General features: G+C 47.0%; 1 protein-coding gene and 1 long non-coding RNA gene across 2 annotated transcripts in view; one reads left to right on the top strand and one right to left on the bottom strand.

The window, feature by feature from the left end:
• Nucleotides 1–19,334, top strand: part of LOC310909700 — a 534,801-nt gene that overhangs the window by 348,176 nt on the left and 167,291 nt on the right. The window lies entirely within an intron of this gene.
• The window catches only part of EXOC6B (exocyst complex component 6B), a 412,654-nt gene continuing 407,845 nt past the window's right edge, over nucleotides 14,526–19,334 (bottom strand). Inside the window, exons 21-23 of the mRNA XM_083861793.1 lie at nucleotides 15,555–16,408; nucleotides 15,180–15,368; nucleotides 14,526–14,996 (exon numbers count right to left, since the gene is read on the bottom strand). Coding sequence (XP_083717919.1) covers nucleotides 16,282–16,408 — 127 coding nt within the window. The 3' untranslated portion in view covers nucleotides 14,526–14,996; nucleotides 15,180–15,368; nucleotides 15,555–16,281. The remainder of the gene's footprint in view (nucleotides 14,997–15,179; nucleotides 15,369–15,554; nucleotides 16,409–19,334) is intronic.

The raw sequence follows: 19,334 nt of genomic DNA, 5'->3' as shown, positions 1-19,334 counted from the left end.
TTGTGACCATTTTTTGTCCATTTTGCATCCATTTTGTGGTCATTTTGTGACCATTTTGTGTCCATTTTGTGACCATTTTGTGACCATCTTGTGACCATTTGGGTCCATTTTGTGACCACTTTGTGTCCATTTTGGGTCCATTTTGGGACTATTTTTTGACCATTTTGGGTCCATTGTGTGACCATTCTGTGTCCATTTTGTGTCTTTCTGTGACCATTTTGGGACCATTTTAGGTTCACCTTGTGACCATTTTGTGGCCATTCTTTGGCCTTTTGTGTCCATTTTGTGTCCATTTTGAGATCATTGTGTGACCGTTTCGTGTCCATTTTGTGACCATTTCGTGTCCATTTTGTGACCATTTTCTGGCCATTTCGTGTCCATTTCGTGTCCATTTTGGGACCATTGGGATGATCTGGATCTGCCTGGAGCTGCCTTTTCCCAACTGTGGAATCACTGAATTATTTGGGATGGATCCAAACAAATCCCATCCCTCTCCCACTATCCCAGGGCGCTCCAAGCCTGGCCTTGGGCACTTCCAGGGATGCTGGAGATGGATGAGATAAATCCTTGGAAAGAAAAGCTTGGAAAGGGCTTGGAGCACCCTGGGATAGCGGGAATTGTCCTGGGATGGGATTTAAGGGCCTTTCCAACCCAAACGATTCCACAATTTCATGGAGTGAATAAAGTTTTCCCCCTTAAGTGGCTCCAGCCTCCCTTCCAACTGGGAATTCCACCCCTTGTCCCAAAAAATCAACCTTCCCCAATCATTTGAGCCACGGAAAATCCAAATTCCAGCTGCCAGGACAAAAAATTCCCAACCAATCCCACCAAGGATTGAATTCCCCATTGGAGTTTTCCATCCCTCCATAAAATGGAGGATTCCCTGGGGCAGGGAATGGGATGGGGTTGAGCATTGTGGACACTCAGGATCTTTTCCCAAAAAATCCCAAATTTTTTTTTGGATTTTCCCTTCATTTTGCCCTCGGAGCAGATGGATTTAATGGGATTTATCCCAGATTTATTATCCCAGATTTATTATCCCAGATTTAAAGAGGCACTGGATGGGGTTTCACAGCCCAGGGCCCAGCAGGAAGGAAATTTCCACCGAGGAAATTCCAGCTGGGAATTTCCCACCTCCAACAGCCACAGCCCCAAAGCCAAGGGCACCGAGTCAGCAGCTGCTCAGGCTCTGCCCACGGATTTTTCCAGAGGAGAAAAGGGTAGGAAAACACCGGGACAAAGTTCTCTCACATCCCAATTTTTGGGAGCCTCAGCCAAGATTTTCCTCTCCCAGCCCAGACAGGGGAGTCTGATTCCCACCTAAAGCTGATTTGGGGAATAAATCTGAGGTTCTCATGATCAAGTGAACTCCCACTGCCTCAAAAACCCCAAATATGAGTCCCAACAAGGGAAAAAAAAATCCTGAATCCAGGTGAGGGAGGAGCAGGCACCGCTTTGGCAGAGGGTTCATCCCTCAGAGTGGGCAAAATTCGGGGTAAACACCCAAAAAACCACTTTCCTCATTTTTCTGTGGGTTTTTTCTGCTCTGAATCACCATCCTGTGGGGAAGGGGAAGAGCCAGAGGTGGGGAAGGAGGGAAGAGGAGCTGCCCCGACAGGACAAGGCTGGAGGTGCTGCCCGTCCTGCCCCACTCACACACCGGGGACTCTCGGGTTGGTTTCTCACCCCAAATTCAGGTTGTTTAAAGTTCTTTGTCCTCTAAAAGCCCCGAGTTGTGTTGGTAGAAAAAAGCGGAGTCTTCAAGGCTTTGTTTTTTGATTTCTTGTGTTGTTTATTGTTTGATATCTCAGAGTTTTCTCCGCTCCCAGCCGAGGTCTGGGCAGGGCTGGGACATGAGGGGACTGACCATTGATGGGGTCACCTCACATTTATACAGATAATTATGTGTGGGGTATTTACAATTTCACACCAATGCCCAAAGGGTCATTTCTGCTCTGAGCCAACCCACTGTCACTGCCCTGTGCCATCACCACCCCAGGGGATGGAGGGCGGGGGAGAAGGAGAGGGACACGAGGCACCACCCAAATCCCACCATCCTGTCCCCCATTTACCTCTATTCTAAAAACCCCAAAACTACTGAATTTTGTATGTTCTACTGCACTAAACTGCTGTTTTCACTTCCTGGTGATTTGCAATTCCTCTCCTCGTGCTGGAAGTTTCTCCCATGGGCTGAGATCAAACCCAGTGTTTTCCTGGGCTGTGCCAAGGTCTCCAAACCCCCTGGAGCAGCTCCACACCCCCTGCCCAGGGCTCAAATTCCCTTTTTTGGGTCCCAGCTCATCCCAGGGGATCTCCTGGACTCCCAACAGGGCCTGCCCCAAAAAACCCATGGCTGGGAAAGGGGAAAGGTCTGGGACCAGGGTTTGGGGAGGAGGAGAAGGAGCCAAAGGCTGCCCCACCTCAGACAGAGAAGTTTTTTTGGCACATGGACATTCCCAGAGGTGGGGATGGAGCATCCTGAGCTTGGCACGGGAAGAGAGGGAAAAGGGGAAAGGGAAAAGGAAAAGGGGAAAGGGGAAAGGGAAAGGGAAAGGGAAAGGGAAAGGGAAAGGGGAAAGGGGAAAAGGGAAAGGGGAAAGGGAAAGGGGAAAGGGGAAAGGGGAAAGGGAAAGGGGAAAGGGAAAAGGGAAAAGGGAAAGGGAAAGGGGAAAGGGGAAAGGGGAAAGGGAAAGGGAAAGGGAAAGGGGAATGGGAAAGAGAAAAGGGAATAGGAAAGGAGACAAAGGAAAAGAGAAAGGGAAAAGGGAAAAGAGAAAGGGAAACGAAAAGAGTAAGAGAAAAGGGAATAGGAAAAAGGGCAAGGGAAAAGAGAAAGGGGAAAGGAAAAGAGAAAAGAGAAAAGAGAAAAGAGAAAAGAGAAAAGAGAAAAGAGAAAAGAGAAAAGAGAAAAGAGAAAAGAGAAAAGAGAAAAGAGAAAAGAGAGAAAAGAGGAAAGAGAAAGGGGAAAGAGAAAAGAGAAAAGAGAAAAGGGAGAAAAGAGAAAAGGGAGAAAAGAGAAAAGAGAAAAGGGAGAAAAGAGAAAAGGGAAAGAGAAAAGGGACAAGGAAAAAGAGAAAGGGGAAAGGAAAAGAGAAAGGGACAAGAGAAAAGGGAAAAGAGAAAGGGACAAGGTGTCTCCAGGCCCCCGGGATCCCTTTTCCAGCCACACAAACACCCCCACGCTCCTCCAACAGCAGCAACAAGTTCCTGGGAGCCACCAGGCGAAGACAAACCGGATCCGAGAGCGGCTCAGGGCCCACAACATCTGCAGCCGGTGGCTAATGAATACAAACGAGCGCCCCGTGCCCCGCCGGGGGGTCTTTAACACTTCACACGTCCCGGTGACAGTGAGCGATGGTCCCTCCATCCCCGCGAGATGGATGAGAGCCAGACACGGCACCGCCGTCATTTGTCATCCGCCGCCTGGCCTCGGACCTTTCGGGGATAAATCCCATTTAGGGCCGGGGTACCTGCCCCGCTGGGTCAGGGAGGGGCGGCGGTGATGGATGTCTCCTCGCGGGTAATCGCATCCAGCGCGCGGCAGAGATGGATGGATGGATGGAGGGATGGATGGATGGATGGATGGATGGAGGGATGGAGGGATGGAGGGATGGATGGAGGGATGGATGGATGGAGGGATGGATGGAGGGATGGATGGATGGATGGATGGATGGATGGAGGGATGGATGGATGGAGGGATGGATGGATGGATGGATGGATGGATGGATGGATGGATGGATGGAGGGATGGATGGATGGATGGATGGATGGAGGGATGGAGGGATGGAGGGATGGATGGATGGAGGGATGGATGGAGGGATGGATGGAGGGATGGATGGATGGAGGGAGGGATGGAGGGATGGATGGATGGATGGAGGGATGGAGGGATGGATGGATGGATGGATGGATGGATGGATGGATGGAGGGATGGATGGAGGGATGGATGGAGGGATGGATGGATGGAGGGATGGAGGGATGGATGGATGGATGGATGGAGGGATGGATGGATGGATGGATGGATGGATGGATGGATGGATGGATGGAGGGATGGAGGGATGGATGGAGGGATGGATGGAGGGATGGAGGGATGGATGGATGGATGGAGGGATGGAGGGATGGATGGATGGATGGATGGATGGATGGATGGATGGATGGATGGATGGATGGAGGGATGGAGGGATGGATGGAGGGATGGATGGAGGGATGGAGGGATGGATGGATGGATGGAGGGATGGAGGGATGGATGGATGGAGGGATGGATGGAGGGATGGATGGATGGATGGATGGAGGGATGGATGGATGGATGGATGGATGGATGGAGGGAGGGATGGAGGGATGGATGGATGGAGGGATGGAGGGATGGATGGATGGAGGGATGGAGGGATGGATGGATGGATGGATGGATGGATGGAGGGAGGGATGGAGGGATGGATGGATGGATGGATGGAGGGATGGATGGATGGAGGGATGGAGGGATGGATGGATGGAGGGATGGATGGATGGATGGATGGATGGATGGATGGATGGATGGATGGATGGAGGGATGGAGGGATGGAGGGATGGAGGGATGGATGGAGGGATGGATGGAGGGATGGATGGATGGATGGATGGAGGGATGGATGGAGGGATGGATGGATGGATGGATGGAGGGATGGATGGAGGGATGGATGGAGGGATGGAGGGATGGATGGATGGAGGGATGGAGGGATGGATGGGGCTGCTGCCTTTGATGGGATCAGCCAATTAGTGCCCCCCAAGGAAGGGAATTAGAGCGATGGAATTAGTGGGGATGGGGCAGGGGAAGGGAGGGTTCCTGGCTACACTTGGGGTGTGTAGAGGGAAGGAGGAAAATCATGTTTGTCCCATGTTGGTTTTGTCCTCGTCGCCCTCGTGTTGGTGTCACCTGGCTGGATCATCCTCGTCCTCGTTCTTATCCTCATCTGTAACCTTATGCTCATCCTCATCCTCATCCTCATCCTCATCCTTGTCCTTATCCACATCTTCATCCTTATGGTCATCCTCATTCTTATCCTCATCCTGGTCTTTATCCTTGTCCTCATCCTCTTTGTCCTCATCCTCATCCTCATCTTCATCCTCATCCTCATCCTCATCCTCATCCTCATCCCATCCCCATCCCATCCTCATCTTCATCCTCATCCTTATCCTTATCCTTATCCTTATCCTTATCCTCAACCTCATCCTCATTCTTATCCTTATCCTCATCTTTATCCTTGTCCTCGTCCTTGTTGTCATACTTGTCTTCATCCTCATCCTTATCCTTATCCTTATCCTTATCCTTATCCTTATCCTTATCCTCATCCTCATCCTCATCCTCATCTTTATTCTTGTCCTTATCCTTATCCTTATCCTTATCCTTATCCTCATCCTCATCCTCATCCTCATCTTTATTCTTGTCCTTATCCTTATCCTTATCCTTGTCCTTGTCTTTATCTTTGTCTTCATCCCATCCTCATCCTATCCCATCCTCATTTTCATCCCATCCTCATCTCATCCTTATCTTCATCCTCATCCCATCCTCCTCCTCATCCTCCTCCTTGTCCTCATCCTCATCCTCATCCCATCCTGATCCTGATCCTGATCCTGATCCTCATCTTCATCCTCATCCTCATCCTTGTCCTCATCCCCATCCTTGTCTTCATCCTCATCCTCATCTTTATCCTTATCCTTGTCCTTATCTTCATCTTCATCTTCATCCTCATCTCATCCTCATCTTTATCCTTATCCTTGTCCTTATCCTTATCCTCATCCTCATTCTCATCCCATCCTCATTTTCATCCCATCCTCATCCCATCCTCATCCTCATCCTCCTCATCCTCGTCCTCGTCCTCGTCCTCGTCCTCATCCTTATCCTGATCCTGATCCTGATCCTCATCTTCATCCTCATCCTCATCCTCATCCCCATCCTCATCCTCATCCTCATCCCCATCCTCATCCTCATCCCCATCCTCATCCTCATCCTCATCCCCATCCTCATCCTCATCCTCGTCCTCGTCCTCATCCTTATCCTGATCCTGATCCTCATCTTCATCCTCATCCTCATCCTTGTCCTCATCCCCATCCTTGTCTTCATCCTCATCCTCATCTTTATCCTTATCCTTGTCCTTATCTTTGTCCTCATCCTCAACCTCACCCTCCTCCTCATCCTCATCCTTATCCTCATCTTATCCTTATCCTTATCTTTATCCTTATCCTCCTCCTCATCCCATCCTCATCCTCCTCATCCTGTTCCTGATCCTGATTCTCATCTTCATCCTCATTCTCATCTTTATCCTTGTCCTCATCCTCATCCCATCCTCATCCCATCCTCATCCTCATCCTCATCCTCATCCTCATCCTTGTCTTCATCCTCATCCTTGTCTTCATCCTCATCCTTGTTTTCATCCTCATCTTCCTCCCCATCCCATTCCCGTCCCGGCATTCCCGGTTTCCCATCCGCCCCTCCCGCGCCCTCATTTCTCACCCCGCTCGTCGCTCTCACTCGTTTCCTCCTGGACGGGGCCCAGCCCTCCCTCCCTGCCTTATCTCTCTCCTTATCTGGTTCTGCTCCTCTCCCACAGCCTCCTGGGGGTTTTCAGCTTCCTGCTGATCCACCTTTCCCTGGATCTCCTCGCTCCGTGTCTGAAATAAAGTCTGAAATTTCCAAGAAAACTGATAAAACCCCTAAACCCAAAAAATAAACCCAACTGTAAAAAATAATAAATAAAAAAATTAAACCAAACCCTAAAAGAATTTTCTAACCCTGTAACCTAAAATTTGCCATGTAAACACAATCAAAATCCAACTAAAGTGAAAAAATACTTAAAAAAAAAAACAAACCCAAAATAATTCCAAAACAAAACAAAAAAAAATTACAATAAACTAAACCCTAACATATACTTATCATACACTACTAAATACAGTAAAACAATTAATAAAAACAACAAAAAAAACCCAAAAATAAATCAACATTTACAGGTCCTGCTCCCACCTGTCCATCCCTTCCTGGCTTCGGGAGTGGGGAGCTCATCACAGGTGTTTTCAGAGCCATGGGAGAAAAAAAAAAAAATCGTGGAATTACAGAGAGGTTTGGAAGGGAATTTGTATCCCAATCCCATCCATGGGCAGGGAAACCTTCCATGGGACCAGGTGGGTCCAAACCCCAATGGCAGAAAAATTGTGGAATTACAGAGAGGTTTGGAAGGGAATTTAAATCCCAATCCCATCCATGGGTAGGGAAACCTTCCACAAGATCAGGTGAATCCAAGTTCCAATGGCAGAAAAAAATCATGGAATTGCAGAGAGATTTGGAAGGGAATTTAAATCCAATCCCATCCCAACCCCATCCATGGGCATGGAAAACTTCCATGAAGACCAGGTGAATCCAAGTTCCAATGGCAGAAAAAAATCATGGAAATACAGAGAGATTTGGAAGGGAATTTAAATCCCAACTCCATCCATGGGCAGGGAAACCTTCCATGGGACCAGGTGGGTCCAAACCCCAATGGCAGAAAAATCGTGGAATTACAGAGAGATTTGGAAGGGAATTTAAATCCCAACTCCATCCATGGGCAGGGAAACCTTCCATGGGACCAGGTGGATCCAAACCCAAATGGCAGAAAAAATTTTGGAATCATGGAGTGTTTTGGAAGGAAATTTAAATCCAATCCCATCCCAAACTCATCCATGGGCAGGGAAACTTTCATGGGACCAGGTGAATCCAAGTTCCAATGGCAGAAAAAAATCATGGAATTACAGAGAGGTTTGGAAGGGAATTTAAATCCCAACTCCATCCATGGGCAGGAAAATCTTCCATGGGACCAAGTGGATCCAAACCCAAATGGCAGAAGAAAGTCATGGAATTACCAAAATGTTTGGAAGGGAATTTAAATCCAATCCCATCCCAATCCCATCCATGGGCATGGAAAACTTCCATGAAGACCAGGTGAATCCAAGTTCCAATGGCAGAAAAAAATCATGGAATTACAGAGAGATTTGGAAGGGAATTTAAATCCCAACCTCATCCATGGGCAGGAAAATCTTCCATGGGACCAGGTGGATCCAAGCCCCAATGTTAGGAGAAATCATGGAATTACACAGTGGTGTGGAAAGGAAATAAAATCCCAACCCCATCCATGGGCAGGGAGACCTTCCATGGGACCAAGTGGATCCAAACCCAAACGGCAGAAAAATCATGGAATTACAGAGAGGTTTGGAAAGGAATTTAAATCCCAACCCCATCCATGGGCATGGAAAACTTCCATGAAGACCAGGTGGGTCCAAACCCCAATGGCAGAAAAAAATCATGGAATTACAGAAAGATTTGGAAGGGAACTTAAATCCCAACCTCATCCATGGGCAAGGAAACTTTCCATGAGACCAAGTGGATGGATCCAAGCTCCAGTGGCAGAAGAAATTCCCTTTTCTGTGGGGAAAGGCCCCTGGCAGAAGTGGAGTCACCAATAACTCCAGGGAACATTTTCCTTCCCAGGATCTGCCAGAAACCAACAGGGATAAACGGCTAAAAAAGGGGATTTAGAGGGGATTCATGGAATACAAACCATCCTGGAATCTTTGCTATCCCAGCCCATGGATTTTCCCCAAATCCTTCATCCCATCCCATGATGAGCTTGAGCCATTCCATGAAATCTCCTCTTCTCCAGAATCCTGGAATGGTTTGGGTGGAAAAGGGACCTCAAATCCCACCCCGTCCATGGGCAGAGACACCTCCCACCGTCCCAGGTGGATCCAACCTGGCCTGGGACATTCCCAGGGATCCAGGGACAGCCCCAGCAAATGTGGGAATTCCATTCCCAGCAATTCCTGCCCAAGATCCCAGCCCAATGTCCCCTTTCCCAGTGGGATCCATTCCCTGTGTCCTGTCCCTGCAGCCCTTGGCCCCAGTCCCTCTCCAGCTCTCCTGGAGTTTTCCCCTTCAGGGACTCGGAGCATTCCCTGCACTTTTCCCTTCTCCAGGGGAACATTCCCAGCTCTCCCAGAGCAAAAGATCTCCAGAATCCTGGAATGGGTTGAGTTGGAAATGACCTTGAATCCCATCCCATTCCCACCCCATTCCCCATTCCCATGTTTAGGGACACCTCCCACTGTCCCAGGTGGATCCAACCTGGCCTTGGACACTCCTAAATCCCCAGTTGTTGCTGTTGGGATGTTCATGGGATGGTTTGGGTGGGAAAGACCTTAAATCCCATCCAGTCCCAGGTGGATCCAAAGCCCAAAGTCCAGATTGGGATTTTCCTGCCTTGGGGAGAAATCCAAACTCCGTGCTGGGATCCCTCAGTGAGGACAGAAAATCCCAGAGTGACCCTTGAACCTTCTGGATTTTCCTGCTCATCATCCTCAGGATTGGCTTGGAGGGACCTTAAAGTTCATTTATTCCCCCCCTGGGATGGGTGGGGACACCTCCCACTGTCCCAGGTGGATCCAGCCTGGCCTGGGACATTCCCAGGGATCCAGGGGCAGCCCCAGCAAATGTGGGAATTCCATTCCAGCCCCTCCCCACCCTCCCAGCCAAGAATTCCTTCATAAAACCTCTTCTAATCCTATTTTTCCCTCACTTTGAAGCCATTCCCTGTGTCCTGTCCCTCCATGCCCTTCTATACACACACACACACATTTATATATATTTATATATAAAATACTGACAAATTTCCACCAAATCACCCCAAACTCGACACTCCAAAGGGGAATTATCCCAAATTCCTCCCCAAAGCTGCTGCTCCATCTCCTACACCTCAGTCTCAGTCCCAGATTTATCCCTGCACCAGATTTTTGGGTTTTTACAACACAAAGTGCCCACCAGTTAATTTTTTTTTTTTTTTTTTTTTTTAGTAAAATGGACATTTCTTGAAAATTAACAAAATTCATGGAACGGTTTGAGTGGAAAAGGGACCTTAAATCCCACCCCGTTCCATGGGCAGGGACAATCCCACTGTCCCAGGTGGATCCAAAACCTTTCCTTGGGCATTCCCAGGGATCAACAAATTTGGAAATTCCAGCCCAGCCCCTCCCCACCCTCCCAGGAAGGAATTTTTTATCAGAAACCAATTAAAAATCCCCTCAAAATTTGAGCAAAAATCAGTTTCCACTCAGGACAACGAGGCAAGGTGGGATCCAAGAAAATTCAGGGATTTTTTTTTTCCCTTCAGATCCCCCTGGATCTTCCACCAGGTGTCCAAAGGAGTTTGGAATTTTATTTTTTATGGGATTTAGGACTCAGTTGTTTTTTTTTTTTCCCCCCAGGGACGGACAGAACCAGGAAGGAACCAGTTAAATGCTGTATTTGTTTAATTGGAATTACAGCGGGATAAATGTCCAACATGCTCATTTTATCTAAACAGAATTTTGAACCTGTAAACAACCACGCAGTCCTTTCCTCCAACCCCTCCAGCTCCTTTTTCCTCTCAGAATCAGTAGCTTTAAAGAGTTTTAAAGGAAAAAAAAAAAATAATAATAACAAGAAAAAAAAAGAGCAAAATCTCCCCCAAAAAATTCCCTTTAAAGTTAAACTTAATTTGCTGAATTTTCCCCTTTTATTGTGCAAAAAAAAAAAAAAAAAAAAGCTGTTTTTACACCAAAATCAGCCTCTTCCACCCCAAAATCAACGGGAAAAGGGATGGGGATGTGAGGGAGTTTTCCTGGAAAAATAAAATTTGAGGGATGAGCAGCTTGGAATTCTCAGGGAATTTTTTTTGGGAATTTTCAGGTGGATCCCAGCTCTGGGAAAATCCCAAATCCAGCCCTGAGCTCTTCCTCCTCCATCCTGGAATTTTTTTTGGGGTGAATTTTGGGGTTTTGGGTCAATTTTTACCGATCCAGAGGGGCTGGGAACATCCTGGAGTTGTTTGGGATTTATGGGATTTGTGGGATTTGTGGGATTTCTGGGATTTGTGGGATTTATGGGATTTCTGGGATTTGTGGGATTTATGGGATTTGTGGGATTTGTGGGATTTGTGGGATTTGTGGGATTTGTGGGATTTTTTTATGGGATTTATGGGATTTATGGGATTTGTGGGATTTGTGGGATTTGTGGGATTTGTGGGATTTATGGGATTTGTGGGATTTATGGGATTTATGGGATTTGTGGGATTTGTGGGATTTGTGGGATTTTTTATGGGATTTATGGGATTTATGGGATTTATGGGATTTGTGGGATTTGTGGGTGAATCCTGGTGTTTTTGGGTCAATTTTTACCAATCCAGAGGGGCTGGGACCATCCTGGAATTGTTTGGGATTTCTGGGATTTGTGGGATTTATGGGATTTATGAGATTTGTGGGATTTTGTGGGATTTGTGGGAATTATGGGATTTATGGCATTTGTGGGATTTAAGGGATTTGTGGGATTTGTGGGATTTATGGGATTTGTGGGATTTGTGGGATTTGTGGGATTTATGGGATTTGTGGGATTTATGGGATTTGTGGGATTTGTGGGATTTGTGGGATTTATGGGATTTGTGGGATTTGTGGGATTAATGGGATTAATGGGATTTATGGGATTTATGGGATTTATGGGATTTGTGTTCCCTCAGAGCTGCCACAGTGGGATAAACATGGGGAGGAATCTCCAGATAAATGGGATGGAGATCCCAAAAAATCCCAGGGATGGGACACAAATCCAATGGGAATGTGGGACAGGGTTTGGGATGCTCCAAACCCCTCCAAAGTCCCCCAAAAACCCCCCCAAAAATCCCAGGAAAACCCAAAAAATCCCAGGAAAACCCAAAAAATCTCAGGAAAACCCAAAAAATCCCTGGGAAAACCCAAAAAATCCCAGGAAAACCCAAAAAAATCCCAGGAAAACCCAAAAAATCTCAGGAAAACCCAAAAATCCCAGGAAAACCCAAAAAATCCCTGGGAAAACCCAAAAAATCCCAGGAAAACCCAAAAAAATCCCAGGAAAACCCAAAAAATCTCAGGAAAACCCAAAAATCCCAGGAAAACCCAAAAAATCTCTGGGAAAACCCAAAAAATCCCAGGAAAACCCAAAAAAAAATCTCAGGAAAACCCAAAAAAAATCTCAGGAAAACCCAAAAAAATCCCAGGAAAACCCCCAAAAATCCCAGGAAAACCCAAAAAATCTCAGGAAAACCCCCAAAAAATCCCAGAAAACCCCCAAAAAATCCCAGAAAAACCCAAAAAATCCCAGGAAAACCCAAAAAATCCCAGAAAAACCCAAAAAAATCCCAAGAAAACCCTAAAAAATCCCAGGAAAACCCCAAAAAAATCCCAAGAAAACCCTAAAAAATCCCAGGAAAACCCAAAAAATCCCAGAAAAAACCCTTTAAAATATATTTTTTAATTTTTTTCCCCACTGGTGCCAGAATATATTTTCTGGAGTCAGGAATAAAGACGGGATAATTCAAATTTCTTTTCTTAAAAAAAATAAATCCCACTCAGGAAGGAGGGGTGAGGTGGGAGAGCAGCAGCGTGATAAATTTATTTTGGGAAGTTGGAAATCTCAGATTTGGGGTCCTGCCCCCCATTTTCCACCCTCCTTTTGAATTATTTTTTTATTTTATTTTTGAATTTTTTTTTTTTTTTTTTTTGAATTTTTTTTATTTTTTTTCCCCTCCTAAATAATTCCATCCGTTCCATCATTAGGAAGAGACTGAGAAAGGATTTGGGATTTCTTCCAGGACTTTTTTTTTTGGTATTTTTTCTTTTTTTTTAGGGCAATCTGTTTAAAAGATTAATTTTTTTTTTTTTTTTTTTTTTGGAAGGGACGGAACAAAAACTTAATTGGGAACAGAGTCCCAAAAATCCCATTTTTCATCCCGGGTTTTGACTTGTGGTTCTGGCTCTTGACCTCCCGGGATCAGGAATTCCCTGAATTCCTTCCTTGGATGGATTTGGCTTTTCCAGCAGCAAATCCTGAGCTCCAGGAGCTGCTCTGGAGGATCCCAACCCTGGTTTCTCCAAGGAAAACATGAAGGAATAAAAAAACCCATCCCAGGTCCTGGAATTGCAGCTCAGGGAAGATGGAAAATTTGGGATTCCCAAATCCCAGGGTGGTTTCTCCAAGGAAAACATGAAGGAGTAAAAAAAACCCATCCCAGGTCGCTGCTCCTGGAATTGCAGCTCAGGGAAGATGGAAATTTGGGATTTGGGAAGGGTGGGAGCTGCCTGGAACATCTGAAATGTGGCTTTGTGGGATTTTTGTGGATTTTTTATGGGAATTCCTCGTGGAGTGAAATGTAGGAGGGGAAAAAGGAATTTTTGGGATGGCGGCACAAAATCCCTTCCCTCTATCCCGGGGTTTTTGCTCCTTCTCCATCCCATTCCCGGAATTCCCATCCCTTGTCCCTGTGGGTTGTTTCCAGAGGTGTCTCCAAGGCTGATCCTTTCTGGCCACCCCAACTCCAACTTTCCTTCACCTGCTGCTTTTCCCTCCATCCCTTTTCCGTGTCTCTCCAAGAGGAGCTCACAGGGAACCTCCCATCCCTCTCCAAAACCTGGGAATTACAAATTTTCCCTTTTATTAACAAAAATAATCCCTTTTTTCCTGTACCCCAAGAGCTCCAGGGGGTCATTCCCGACCGTGTTCCCCTTTTGATTTTGGGATTGAACCAAACAAACCTTCTCTAAATGAAAATCAACCCCAAAATGTTGCTGAAGGTTAAAACCTCTGGATCCAGAGGGTTGGGAATGGGAACATGGGTTTGGAAATGTGGCTGGATGAGGTGAGGAATTAAGAGGCAAAAGGGTGACAAGATGGGGAAGGGAAAAAATCCCAATCTGGAATTGGAATTTGAGCATTTGACAAGGGGAATTTTATCCCAAATGAAAACCAACCCCAAAATGTTGCTGAAGGTTAAAACCTCTGGATCCAGAGGGTTGGGAATGGGAATATGAGGGAATGGGAACATGGGTTTGGGAATGTGGCTGGATGATGTGAGGAATTATGAGGCAAAAGGGTGACAAGATGGGGAAGGAAAAAATCCCAATCTGGAATTGGAATTCTGGGATTAAATCCCATTGGTTTGAGCAGAGGATTTCTGGGGACCTTTGAGACCGGGGGGAATTTTATCCCAAATGAAAACCAACCCCAAAATATTGCTGAAGGTTAAAACCTCTGGATCCAGAGGGTTGGGAATGGGAATATGAGGGAATGGGAACATGGGTTTGGGAATGTGGCTGGATGATGTGAAGAGTTAAGAGACAAAAGGGTGACAAGATGGGGAAGGAAAAAATTCCAATCTGGAATTGGAATTCTGGGATTAAATCCCATTGGGGGATGCCTGGTTTAAGCAGAGGATTTTTGGGAATCTTTGAGACCAGGAAGAATTTTATCCCAAATGAAAACCAACCCCAAGATGTTGCTGAAGGTTAAAACCTCTGGATCCAGAGGGTTGGGAATGGGAACATGGCTTTGGGAATTTGGCTGGATGATGTGAGGAATTAAGAGGCAAAAGGGTGACAAGATGGGGAAGGGAAAAAGTCCCAATCTGGAATCGGAATTCTGGGATTAAATCCCATTGGTTTGAGCAGAGGATTTTTGGAGACCTTTGGTCCAGCTCCAACTGGGGAGACCCAGGGAAGTTTTCTCCAAGAAATCATCAGGAGAAGAGGGAAAATGGGAAATCAGCATGGAAAAGAGAAGGAAAAAAACCTCCTGGACACATCCCAGTTTGCTTTTTCCCCATCCCTGTGGAGCTTCCATCCCCTTGGGAACCCCATCCATGGATGTGTCCAGGAGATTCCCACTGGTCCAACTCCAACCAGGAGGATCCAGGGAAGTTTTCCCCATGGAACCATCAGGAGGAGAAGGAAAATGGAAAAAAAAGAGGGAAAAACCCTCCTGGACATATCCCAGTTTGCTTTTCCCCCATCCCTGTGGAGCTTCCATCCCCTCTGGATCCCCATCCATGGATGTGTCCAGGAGATTCCCACCGGTCCAACTCCAACTGGGGAGACCCAGGGAAGTTTTCTCCAAGAAATCATCAGGAAGATGGGACACCAGATGGAAAAAAGAGGGAAAAAACGCTCCTGGACAGATCCCAGTTTGCCTTTCCCCCATCCCTGTGGAGCTTCCATCCCCTCGGGATCCCCATCCATGGATGTGTCCAGGACATTCCCATTGGCCCAACTCCAACCAGGAGGATCCAGGGAAGTTTTCCCCATGGAACCATCAGGAGGAGAAGGAAAATGGAAAAAAGAGGGAAAAACGCTCCTGGACAGATCCCAGTTTGCTTTTCCCCCATCCCTGTGGAGCTTCCATCCCCTCGGGATCCCCATCCATGGATGTGTCCAGGAGATTCCCACTGGTCCAGCTCCAACCAGGAGGATCCAGGGAAGTTTTCTCCAAGAAATCATCAGGAAGATGGGACACCAGATGGAAAAAAGAGGGAAAAAACGCTCCTGGACATATCCCAGTTTGCTTTTCCCCCATCCCTGTGGAGCTTCCATCCTTTCCCACTTCCCATCCATGGATGTGTCCAGGAGATTCCCACTGGTCCAACTCCAACTGGGGAGACCCAGGGAATTTTTACCTCCAAGAAATCATCAGGAGGAAAAGGAAAATGGAAAAAAAGAGGGAAAAACACTCCTGGACATATCCCAGTTTGCTTTTCCCCCATCCCTGTGGAGCTTCCATCCCCATGGATGTGTCCAGGAGATTCCCAGACCTGCAGTGGTGCCCCAGGACACATTCCCAGATTATCCTTCAGCTGTGCCTTCCCAAATCTCATCTCTGAGGCCACTCCAAACCCTCCTCCGTGATCCCACAGCCCCTGGAGTGGAGCCCAGGGATGGTTATGGAACATGTGGGAAAGCAATTCCAGGGATTTGCAGACTAAGGTGGAAATCAGCCCGTGGAGGGGGAAAAGAGGAGGAAAAAAAAATCCTGGGAAATCCCTTTTTCCTACCTAAATCCAAACCACAGGACACACTCAGGGAATCCAAACCTCACAGCTCTTCCCAGATTTCTCTGTTTCCCAGGGGAATAAATTAACAAAAGGAAGGCAGGATGATCCCTTCAATTTGGCTTTGACCAAAAAAAAAAAAAAAAAAAAGCAACAAATCAAACAAAACCAAAACAACCCATTCCGGGCTCCAAGAATTCCCATCCCTTCCTAAACCCCTGAAAATAGGAGTTTATCCAGGAGACTCCTCCTTTTTTCCTGGGATTTTTTCCCTTTTGCCGCCGCCGGGGTGGGGAAGGCGGGAGACTTTTCCAAGGCGAATAAAAAAATACAAATCTTCTCTCGGAACGGGGATTCCCGAAGTCCAGGCTGCGGGAAAGGATGGGATTCCAGGAGGAGCCTCCCCCTCAGGAGTGGTGGCTGTTGATGAGGCCGCGGAGCTGCTTGGCCACGGTGTCAATCAACTTCTGCTTGTCCCGCTCGTTCTTCCGGAATTGGGCGAAAACGTTGTTTTTCCTGCTGGTGTCCCGCATCCTGCACGGAGCACAAACAGGTTATGGAGCAGGGATTGGGAATGGCCAATGGTCAGAGAGGAGGACACAGAATTTCCAGGCTCTACACTAAATTTTAGGATATTTTTCAGGCTTTAAACACTTCCAAGACTTTGGGGTCTCCCCAGTTCCCACTCGTTTTTCCGGAATTGGGAGAAAACGTTGTTTTGCCTGCTGGTGTCCTAAATGGAGCACAAACAGGTTATGGAGCATGGATTGGGAATGGCCAATGGGTCAGAGAGGAGGACATGGAATTTCCAGCGTCTACACCAATTTTTGGGCCATTTTTTTAGGCTTAAAATCCCTCCAAGGCAGTGTTATCCCCAATTCCCCTCGTTTTTCTGGAATTGGGCGAAAACGTTGTTTTTCCTGCTGGTGTCCCGCATCCTGCACGGAGCACAAACAGGTTATGGAGCAGGGATTGGGAATGTCCAATGGGTCAGAGAGGAGAACATGGAATTTCCAGGCTCTACCCCAATTTTTTGGGATTTTTTTCCGGGCATTTTTGCTTTAAACCCCTCCAATCCCAATAAACGACACTTTGCGGTTTCCCCAATTCCCGCTTGTTTGTCCTGCTGGTTTCCCACATCCTGCACGGAGCACAAACAGGTTATGGAGCAGGGATTGGGAATGGCCAATGGGTCAGAGAGGAGGACATGGAATTTCCAGCGTCTACACCAATTTTTGGGCCATTTTTTTAGGCTTTAAACCCCTTCAATCCCAACCAATGCCGCCTTCCCGCTCGTTTTTCCAGAATTGGGTGAAAACGTTGTTTTTCCTGCTGGTGTCCCGCATCCTGCACGGAGCACAAACAGGTTATGGAGCAGGGATTGGGAATGGCCAGTGGATCAGAGAGGAGGACATGGAATTTCCAGCCTCTACACCAATTTTTGGGCCATTTTTCAGGCTTTAAACCCCTCCAAGATTTTGAGGTCTCCCAACTTCCCGCTCTTTTTTCTGGAATTGGGTTAAAAAAATTGTTTTTCCTGCTGGTGTCCTACATGGAGCACAAACAGGTTATGGAGCGGGAATTGGGAATATCCAGCGCTCCAGAGAGAAGGATATGGAATTTCCAGCCTCTACACCAAATTTTGGGGCATTTTTCAGGCTTTAAACCCCTCCAGTCCCAATCAAGACCATTTTGGGGTCTCTCCCTAATTCCCAAATGCAGGAAATCCTAAATCCTTCCCTCTTCCAAACAGGGATTTTTTTTCCACCTCCATGTTGCCTTCTGTGGAATTTGAGGAGGAAATTCAAAAAATCAGCACGGAATCCACAGAATTGAGGCTTTTTAATTAAAACTTCCGTGCCTGAGACGCAGCTTTAGGGGAGGCTGGGAAGGTCTGGGGTTGTGAATTTTAAATTTTATGGAATATTCCAGAGAATCACGGAATATTTGGGTTGGAGGGGACCTTAAATCCCATCCGTTTCCAACCCCCTGCAGTGGGGCAACGTCCACTATCCCGTTTTTTTTCCTGATGAATAAAAAAATATAAATTATATCAATGAATACAAGGGTTCATGCACTCCTGCATTCCCAGATCCAAATTTTGGGGGAGAACAAGGCTTGGGACAAGTTCCAAAGGTGCTGGGAAGGAGAAAAAAAAAATCCCACCAGGATTCAAACTTCCCACAGCTCCTGAAGGCACAACCTCCCCAAATCCAACCACTTCCAAATTATCCCGATTTGTAAAAAAAGATGTTCTGGGTAAATCAGATCTGGCAGAGGCTGAGGGCTTTGGATGAATCCCATAATCCCGGATTTTGGCTTTGGGATAATAAAGGAAAACATTGAAGTGACTGATGATCCCTGGGGAGCTGCCACTGGATCATCCCGAAGCTCTGGAGCTCAACTGAGCACAACCCAAACTTCTCCAAACTTCCAAAACACAAACAAACATCCCGGGATTCCCAGCCTTCAATCTCATGGAAAGAGCCACGGGGGATCTGAAATGTTCCCAAAAACACCAGGCTTGGAACTGGAATTCCTGGATAAAAAACTTTATCCCAAAGGGGAATTTTCTGGGGTTAGCAGTGGCCAAAAACAGAGAGAGCAGCAGAGCTTGGAGCATTTCCAGTCATCAAAATCGGGATTTGTTTGTTTTTCCCTAATTTTTCAAGCTGGCAGCTGCTCCTCCAGGAGAACCAGGGAGCGATTGTGTAAATGGGAAATAGAGTTTGGAGTCTCGTGGATTTGGGGATAATTATCCTCCCCTGGAGCTCCAAACAGCTCCAGGAGGTCTCCAAGCTTTTCCCCAGGTGAACTGGAATTGGAACTGGAATTCCTGGATAACAACTTTATCCCAAAGGGGAATTTTCTGGGGTTAGCAGTGGCCAAAACCAGAGAGAGCTGCTCTCCCAACAGGAGTAGGAGAACTTGGAGAACTTCCAGTCACCAAAATTGGGATTTGTTTGTTTTTCCCTAATTTTTTTTAGGCTGGCAGCTGCTCCTCCAGGAGAACCAAGGAGCGATTGTGTAAATGGGAAATAGAGTTTGGAGTCTCGTGGATTTGGGGATAATTATCCTCCCCTGGAGCTCCAAACAGCTCCAGGAGGTCTCCAAGCTTTTCCCCAGGTGAGCTGGGAGCTCTCCCGGGTTCCAGAGGGATGTAAAAGGTGCTGGGAGTTGAGCTGTACCTTTGGAAAATTCCTCCTGTCCCTCTCCAGCCCTTCCACACACCGGGAATTTAGATGGGAATTTAGAGCTTTTCCACCCATTTCCCATCCCATGGGACCTGCTGGAATAAACCTTGGGATGTGTTTGGATGGTTGGGAAGGAGCTGGGTGGATAAAACTCCAGATCAGGATGGAAAGGGATCGCAGCTGGAGCCCTGATCCCACAGCAAAGCCACAGAGGTGGAACTCCAAAAGTCTGGGAGCTGCTGGAATCTCCAGACACCACGGGAAGG

This window comes from Zosterops lateralis (genome assembly GCF_965231275.1).
Source record: "Zosterops lateralis genome assembly, chromosome: 5".
In the NCBI taxonomy this organism is placed as follows: Eukaryota; Metazoa; Chordata; class Aves; order Passeriformes; family Zosteropidae; genus Zosterops; species Zosterops lateralis.
This window is presented reverse-complemented; position numbering and strand designations above follow the sequence as displayed.